The sequence below is a fragment of the Pseudophryne corroboree genome, chromosome 8, assembly GCF_028390025.1.
Source record: "Pseudophryne corroboree isolate aPseCor3 chromosome 8, aPseCor3.hap2, whole genome shotgun sequence".
NCBI classification, from domain to species: domain Eukaryota; kingdom Metazoa; phylum Chordata; class Amphibia; order Anura; family Myobatrachidae; genus Pseudophryne; species Pseudophryne corroboree.
The window spans coordinates 76166134-76175518 of NC_086451.1; the positions used below are offsets into that span (position 1 = coordinate 76166134).

Below are 9385 nucleotides of genomic sequence, written 5' to 3' on the forward strand. Positions count from 1 at the left end.
GAAGGCAGGTGCTCTGACTGTGCCTCCAGGTGGCCCCGGCCGCTGCAGAGATGGAGACAAGGCTGTCTCCATCTCTGAAAAACAAAATTGGTCCAGCATGGGGAGCTCCTGAGAGGCGAGGGGGCCCGGGGTCCAGATCAGTGCATTAAACCTGTTCCACCCGGTTCTGCTACTCCGGTTCCAGTCCGGTCATCATCCGGTTCCAGTCCGGTCACCTGCCAGTTCCAGTCTGGTCGCCGTCCGGTTCCAGTCTGGTCGCCATCCGGTTCCAGTCCGGTCGCCATCCGATTCCAGTCTGGTCACCATCCGATTCCAGTCCGGTCATCATCCAGTTCCAGTCCGGTCACCTGCCGGTTCCAGTCTGGTCACCATTTCACTCCAGTCCGGTCACCTGTCGGTTCCAGTTCCGGTTTTCTCATCTCAGTATTACTCCTATGAGGAGAAACTACCTAACTACGACCTCCCTGTTTCCTCCCGACCAACATCAAACCTACACCAATTCAATACTAATCCGAGCTGCATCCTAGGACGCAGTATTGGATCTTCTGCAACACTATCGGGCGGCTGAGTGACCCAAGGAGTCGCGCAAGTCAGCCACCGCATCTACTATGAAGTAGCCATTAAATCTCCAACCTCAGATTGAGAGTCCTGACCTAGTCCCTCCCTAAAAACACCATCGACACAAATCCATTTTGAGAAACAGGCTGTTGTCGCCTCCTCCCCACCCTGAAGCGGAATCAGACTGTCAATCACTGATAATCTAATACTGTAGTATGACCAACATCATGGACCTGTACTGCACATGTGTAGCAAGGGCCAGTGTACAAGCGCGGTCACTGGCCAAGCTATTTGCTCTGTTCCTCCTTGCCTGGGATGGGCTGGGATCCGGAGGGATGCTGGCGCTGTCCTATTGGAAAGGATCCGACAGTGCTGGTGCAGGCAGCGCTGGAGAACTAGACCGTGTCTGGTCCAGTCCCCACCTGCCCAACTGGCTGCAGATTTCGGAAGCGCCGTGGAGGCGGTGGCGAATCGCCACTGCCGCTCCACGTATGCAACGGTGGAGGACCTGCATCCAGAGTGGCGGCGGCGAGTCTATCCCGGCTTGCCACGTCATAGCCCCGCCCCTGGCACTGGCTAATACCAGGCACAGGAGAGCAGTATGTCGGCCGGGAGGGAGCAGTGAAGAGCTCCCGAATATTGAAGGCAGAAGACGCCGGAGAAGGCGCCAAAAATCCTGGAGGACGGTAGCAGTTGTGAAAAAGCCATTACACACCGCCGCCCGTCATGTGAAGATCAAAGAGCTGACGATTGTCGGTGAAGACGTTGGAAGCCCTGGGACAGCGGTGTGTGACAGAAAAGAGCTTTCACTGGCCACCATTGTGAAGACTCCAGGAAGCCCAGAGGTGGTGGGAGCCTCCGTCGAAGACCACGCGGTGGGCGGGTCCGGACCAAGCTTGGTCCAGCCACAGTCCTTAGGATGGGTAAGTCCAGACGGTCCCAACCTAGACAACAAGGGTTCAGGCACTAGGCCCATGGGCATAGCAGGCACTAGGCCTGGGATGCATTAGGTGGACACTAGGTATGGGGGACATAAAGGGGCATTAGGTCCAATAGAATGGCACAGTAGATGGGTACTAGGCCCGGGGAGCAGTGTGGGCAGTAGGCCCAATAGAGTTGCACACTAGGAGGGCACTAGGCTTTGGATAGAATCTTTAGCCCCCAACGGCAGCAATAGGTCGGGCCCCCGTGGTCATTAGGCCCAAAGCTATTGTAAGAGGCTCAGGTAGGTGGGCAATAGGCCCAAAGCATTTGGATCATTTCAGGTAGGTGGGCAGCAGACAGTCCCCCAGATAGGCAACAATAGGCCAGGACACAGTGGGCGGTAAGCCCAAACCTATTGTGTGGACGTCAAGGTTGGTATAGGCAAGGGCACAAGGCCCAGTAGTCTTAAATTGTGCAATTAACCGCAGGTGTGGTAAGTCGGCGCTAGGCCGTGGTATCTGTTGAACCTGCACTAGGCCACAGGTTGGATAAGTTGGCGCTAGGCTGCAGATGTGGTAAGTCAGCGCTAGGCCAGGGTATCTCTTGATCCGGCGCTAGGCAACAGTTTAGATAAGTCGGTGCTACGCCACAGATGTGGTAAGTTGGCGCAAGCCATGGTATCTCTTGATCCTGCGCTAGGCCGCAAGTTGAATAAGTCGGCACTCGGCTGCAGGTGTGGTAAGTCGGTGCTAGACCGTGGTATCTCTTTATCAGGCGCTAGGCCGCAGGTTGGATAAGTTGGCGCTACGCCACAGATATGGTAAGTCGGCGCTAGGCCGTGTTATCTCTTGATCCTGCGCTAGGCCACAGGTTGGAGAAATCAGCGCTAGGCTGCAGATGTGGTAAGTCAGCGCTAGGCCATGGTATCTCTTGATCCTGCGCTAGGCCACAGGTTGGAGAAATCAGCGCTACGCCGCAGATGTGGTAAGTTGGCGCTAGGCCATGGTATCTCTTGATCCTGCGGTAGGCTGCAGGTTGGGTAAGTCGGCGCTAGGCTGCAGATGTTGTAAGTCAGTGCTAAGCCGTGTTATCTCCTCATGCAGCGCTATGCCGCAGGTTGGATAATTCGGCGCTACGCCACAGATGTGGTAAGTCGGCACTAGGCCGTTGTACCTCTTCATCCGGTGCTAAGCTGCAGGTTGAATAAGTCGGCGTTATGCCACAGATGTGGCAAGTTAGCACTAGGCCGTAGTATCTATTGATCCGGCGCTAGGCCGCAGGTTGGATAAGTCGGCGCTACGCCACAGATGTGGTAAGTCAGGACTAGGCCGTTGTATCTCTTCATCCAGCTTAAAGGCCCTACAGACTGGGCGACCCGCCGCCAAGCTGCCCGACCGCCAAAAGCGGCGGGGGGGAGGTGACGGGGGGAGTGAAGTTTCTTCACTCCCCTGTCACCCGGCTCCAAAGCAATGCATGCTAATATGGACAATCTTGTCCATATTGGCCTGCATGCATAAGCGACGGGGCACCAACGATTAACGTGCACGGGGCCGCGCATCGTTAATCGTTGGTGCCTGCACACGAGTTCTCATTCATTAATGAACGAGAACGTTCATATCGTGCAGTGAGATCTGCTTGTGTGTAGGGCCTATTAGACTGCAGGAGGGTGGTAGGAGCAGAGGAGAGATAGCAGTCGGCTGATGAGACGAGACAGAGTGGAGGAGGTGGTATGGAATCTAGAGAAGAGGGTGATCTAGATCTTCCTCTTGCCATTTTCAGGAGATCGAACACTCAATGTCCTCTGTGATGCACTCTCTGCGGCACACGGGACAGCTGGAATTTGTTGCAACCCACTGTGAGATGCATCTTGGATGGTACTTGTGGCTGCAGGGCAGGACAGACACTCGCTCCCCATCTTGGTACTGCATTAGACAGATTACACATGACTGTGTCGCATCATCCACAGCAGTGATGGTAGATTGGAAAAAGCTGATATTTAACTGCAGGGACCGGACATTCTGCCTGTGCATCGCTTCCAACACGGCTGGCCTATTCTGTGCCATGATCTCTTCCAAAATGGCCGGGAGATTCTGCCCATTGTTAGCATCCTCAGTGGCTTCCATATTCTGCATGATGATCTCGTACACCATGTCCAAGAGATTCTGCTCATTCTCCGCTGGCTGCTGAGACGTTGGCTGTGGACTTGGACCAGGGAGAGGATCTGGACTTGGTCCGTCAGTTGGTGCTACGTCAGGAGCAGGAAGAGGAGAACGGCTTCGGTGTCTGTGCTCCCTCTGAGGTCTCTGTAGACGAGCAGATGTTCCTGCTCTTGACAGATGTTCCTGGGTGTCCTGACGAGGTCTTCTTTCACCTCTTCGACGCTCAGACCGCAGTCTCTCCTCAAATACGGTCCGGGGTGAATCATCTGAAAAGATATACCTTATATAGTAGCCATAATAATTACCTATCGATAACATGGACCAATCAATTGTCAATCAATAACTTGAGTTACAGTAAACATTTTGGTATATGATATGATAGTGTTACATTGTAAGAGACTGTCAGAATAAGAGTTGTTTCATTTATTGTAGTTATTTTTTATAAGTGAAATTTCCATTAAGAGCAATATTACAGCATTAAGCAAGAAAGGAACCAATGAGGAGCCGCTCTCATTGGGAGAATGGGTCTCTATGTGTTCCAGTAAGAAAAGACACAGAATAATGCAGGTAGAAGAGAAGGCCTGAGGGGAGCTGCACTAAACAGAAGCGATATAGGGAGACAAGAAGAGCGACAAGAGGGGAAATGAGAGGTAAAAAGGAGGAGGGGGGAGAAAGAAGAGAGTGTTGGTAGGGGTGCAGGCAGGAAGGGAGGAGGAAGGGGGTGTGCTGGCATGACAAATCACTAGGTGATAAAATATCAGACATATTTATTTATTATTTATTAACAGTTTCTTATATAGCGCAGCAAATTCCGTTGCGCTTTACAACTGGACGCAATTAGATGACAAAACTGGGTAAAAACAAACAGTCCTAGAGGTAGGAGGGGATATAGTGGACGAGGCCTCGTTGTGACAAACCCAAGGTGACCAAATATATGCTAACTGGCTGGGGTGCTCAGGCAGGACGCTAGAAATGTATTCCAGGTATAGATTTTCCAAATAGGGTTGAGTAGAGCAGAGAAGGGAGACAGCGCTGGATGTTTCTAATGAGCAGCAGCAGTACAATTAGCTGCATTTAGCTGCATGAGTGAGTACTGTTATGTGTGTCTGCAGTGGAGTAGGGAAGGGAATGGTAATACCAGTGAGTGTAACATTCAGACGATCAGTCGCTGACCAGAACCCTGTGATTCTCGGACAGAACCACCATAAGTATCACAAGGAGCCCCTATAATATCTATGAGTGGTCGGAGGTAAAATAAATGAGAAGGCACCAGAGGAACGAGTGCTGCTCTGAGTGGAGATTGGGCTAGATGTGAGGGTGCATTAGTGGGGGTAGAATAGGTGTGAGGGTAATAAAGAGAAGGGAATAAGGGTGTGAGGGCTATGGGAGAGTCTGGGCTAGCCTGTAAGGAACTCCATAAGCAGAACGGGAAAAACACTTTGTAAAAAAACACCTAAAAAAATGAACTACTGTAGTCTTTAAATTGAAAAATGCTGAGGACTGAGCATTAATGGTTCAGGTCTGTGTTTCTTATACTTGGTCCTCAGCATCCCTAACAGGTCATGTTTTCCAGACCTGTCTACCTAGACTGTGTCAGTCAGGAATGAATGCGCGGCAACTTTTGAAATGTGACAGATACAGCGAGTGATGAGCCCACCTGTGCCCCAGCTAGAGGGTCTGCAGCATGTGACCTGTCAGCGGTACTGAGGGCTGAGTATGAGAAACCCCTTACATCATACAATGACTTGGTGATTTTGTGACCTCTGAGACACCATGTTACTTTGGGCCAAGCTGGCTGTGTCCATCTCTGTTCAGCTGCTGGACCCAGAGCTCAGCTGTCAGCTCCTATTTCTCCCTCTGCATTAGTTCCCCATCACTGCGTCCCTCCTCGCTAGTCTGCACCATGACCTGCTTTGTTCCCTGTGCCAGCGCACTCTCAGGCCTACATAAGCAGAATCACCTCACACCCACAATTCATCCGGGCATGTCTATCTCACCCTGCACCTTCTCATGGCTGCTGGTGACATCTCACCCAACCCTGGACCCCGTACACTCCCCACTATCTGCTCACACTCCTCTTTCCACCCCAAACCTTTCCATCCAGCTCATGCTTGTAATCCCTCCAACATGACCCACATATCTCCCATACTCTGTATAGTACATAAACCATAGACCTCAGATTCACATTACAGTTTCCAGATCATAGACTGTTGGATGATAAAATTGGTTGGTAAAATTAAAATTGTATTGAGATAGTTTGCGAGGGGGGCTCCGAGATTTCGATGCCTAGGGGCCTCCAGAGGGTTTAATGCAGCACCACTCGCACCCGTCCATAATCTACTTATTTCACTATCTATCACACCCCATTGCCAGTTCATTTTGATACACAGAGCACATTGCATTGTCATCAGACTTCATCACCATCTCCTATTGGTCCAGCAACTGCATAGAGATGGCAGCTCAATAGATCCTAAATCAGCTTTGTTTTATGTGGGAACCCAAATCCTCAGCACCAGTGTGTTCATTCTGAATAGTACCCATAATGGGTCAGACGGTTTCTATCTATCTATCTATCTATCTATCTATCTATCTATCTATCTATCTATCTATCTATCTATCTATCTATCTATATATAAAAGGGTGACGCAGGCAATAGAGATAATGTACATCATCAATCACAAAACTACAATTTTTTTTTTCACATTTTCAGTAATATTCTCCCCCTCCAATTTAACCACTTAACTGGCATGGTCAGATTACATGCGACCGCGCCACCGCACTGTATCCCCCAGTTTGTGACACGGAGATCCTCTCTGCAGATGTGCATAATATAATATTTAAAAAAAAATACTTCTTATACTATATTAATAAAAAAATAAAGAAAAACAATGTTATGAATGGTTTTAAATGGAAAAATCATTAGTTAAGTGGCTAAAGATTCCCCAATCCGCCAATCTGCGCCCATACATTACAGATATTGTTCAGTGATTGCAGATCATTTTCAACAAATACAGATCTGCTGAATCTGGAAAGGCTCATCATGTTACTAGTAACGGTCTGCAAATCTGCTGATTGTTACCATACACTAGCGATCTACAGATTTAATTGATCTGTGAAATTCAACATGTTTAAAAACCTGATTTACCAATCACTGGTCAGAATCTGCGATCTGTGATCCCAATATATTGTAGATTTTATTTACACAATGATCTGCCAAATGCCAAATTGTCCTAATTTATTGCTAGTGCTACATCTCCAACTGCCACCCGCGTGCTACCCAGGGTAACATAGCATGGGGGGGATATTCATTGGTGCTTGGGGAGAGATAAAGTAGCAGCCAATCAGCTCCTAACTGTCATTCAAATCCAGCCTGTAACATGGCTGATTGGCTGGTACTTTATCTCTCCATTATATCACTCTAAGGCTTAGTACATCTCCTCCTCTGCTCGTAAAATTACAGTTAGGAGCTTATTGGTTGGTACATTGGGGTCTATGTATACAGTCTGGGATAAAGTGGATGGAGATAAAGTACCAGCCAATCAGCTCCTAACTGCCATGTTATAGGCTGTGTGTTGAAAAATGACAGGAGCTGGTTGATTGGTAGTTTATCTCCTTTCACTTTATCTCTCTCCAAGTCTTAGTACATAGACCTTTTTATCTCTCCCCAAGCTTTCATGAATCTCCCACAAAGTATAAGGCAGGACATATAGCTAATGCGCAGCTAACTCCAACTGCTGCCCGCATGCCACACAGGCTGAGAAGACATAGCGGAGATTTATCACAGCTTGTAGAAAGGTAATGTGGGGAGAGATAAAGTACCATCCAATCAGCTCCTGTCATTTTAATGACAGTTGGAAGCTGATCGCTTGGTACTTCATCTGTCTCCAATCTTTGATAAATCTGCCCCTTAGATTGGAATCACTGCCCCAAAATCTCACTTACCAGGATCTCCGTGACGGCTCCACCTCCTCTGATCCTCCAGGAGACGTCTCAGCTCTCTCCGGCTCATCTCCAGATGTTAAATAAATCCACCAAATAGAAAAAATAAAATAAAAAAATGTTCAGGAAAAGCACAGATTTTATTGTGCTCTGAACAACAAGACAAATGCTGGAAGTATAACACTAGCTGCAAAGCACACTAGCTCGCTCTTCCAAGGCAAGACTATAGTATCAGCCACCAGAGCTTCAACTGTCAACTGCCACAGAAGCTGCTGTGCACTGGGCTCCTATATCTGTACATAGACAAAATGGCCGACCTGCCCGCATCACTGCAGTCAGGTGGCCATATTTCTTACTGGCATGGAGAAAACCAGCTACTGAGTATCTGTATTATCATGAATTTTACTGCTGACTAGCTTACACAATATTTCTACAAACTTTCCAATGAAGCCCCACCCACTACCCCATAAGCACAACCCCCTGTGCGGTCACAGTTTGGGACTTTTGAAAGTAATAGTGACAGCAGAGGTGTAGCTAGGGGCCATGGTGCCCGGAACAAGGGTATGTTTTGGCGCCCCCTCTCCTGTACTGACTTGGGTACATGTTACATTTGAAAATAAAGAAAATAGTTAAAAAAAACTAAATCGGTGACAAGGTCGGTTCTAGACCTTGTGGATCTCAGGGTGAAGGTTTCCTTTGGGTGCCCCTATGTTTAGAATAGGGTCGCGCAGCAAAAATATAGGGGCATATGGCTTCATGGGGTAGGGGCCTGGCCACAGCATAGTACCAATTCAGATGACATCTTACTGTATTATCTGCTATTCACATTACACCGCACAGTATTGTCCGTTATTCACATTACACCAGAGTAGTGTCCGTTATTAACATTACACCAATCAGTAGTACCCCTTATACACTTCACAGCACACAGTAGAGCCCTGTATACACATTACACAACATATAGAGCTGCTTACACATGTTATGCTACAGTAGAGCCGCTTATACATGTTACTCTGCAGCTTCTAATGCAGAGAGAGGTGCTGCTGCAGCAGCTGGGACAGAGAGAGGTGCTGCAGCAGCCGGGGCAGAAAGAGGTGCTGCAGCCAAGTGGACAGAGAGTGATGTAGCAGGACAGAAGTAACCCTGCTGCACAGCTACAAGCAGATAGTGAGACGTATAAAGAGGGTGGGCAGAGCTCCGACGTGCCGGCTGTCAGTGTTTCCAACTGTCGTCTCTGGCCTGTTCTGTTCCCTATGTAGTCTCAGAGTCCGAGTCAGTGTGTGCCCCTCTGCTTTGCCTGCGGTATATTGGGAAGACTGAGGGGGGGTATATGGTGGCACGGCCTCTAACTTTTCCGGCGCCCAGAGCTCGAGCTCCACTGGGGCCACCCTCGCTACACCCCTGAGTGACAGTGGGCTGGTATGTCTCATGGTAAATTCTTCTCAATTCCAAATCATTACTCTACAACATACTAATCCATAGGCCCCAATTGATAATGCCATAATTTCCATATTAATTCTTATCTGCAGCCTTGCTTATCAATCCTGTGGCCATGGCCAGAAGACTGATTAAAGCCGGAGCTGTGGAACTGCGCTATTTAACAGGATTTTGATGGCTGTATTTGGCTCGGTTTGGATGTATTCTGTACTTTTAATATTTAGCCACAAGATGGCAGCATTTATAGCACATTGGTATTAGTCATTGTCACAGTGGGGGTAATTCCAAGTTGATCGCAGCATCAAATTTTTTAGCAGTTGGGCAAAACCATTTGCATTGCAGGTGTAGTAGATATTACATTTGCAGAG

At 48.5% G+C, this 9385-nt stretch overlaps 1 protein-coding gene across 1 annotated transcript; it reads right to left on the minus strand.

Moving 5' to 3' along the window:
- Window positions 1-2525: 2525 nt before the first annotated feature.
- Window positions 2526-7827, minus strand: LOC134948612 (RING finger protein 44-like). Its single transcript, XM_063936701.1, has 2 exons — window positions 7584-7827; window positions 2526-3907 (listed from the first exon to the last, which is right to left on the minus strand). Exons 1-2 carry the CDS (start codon window positions 7648-7650, stop codon window positions 3258-3260), a joined length of 717 nt encoding a protein of 238 aa, XP_063792771.1. The 5' UTR covers window positions 7651-7827; the 3' UTR covers window positions 2526-3257.
- Between the last annotated feature and the right edge of the window lie 1558 nt (window positions 7828-9385).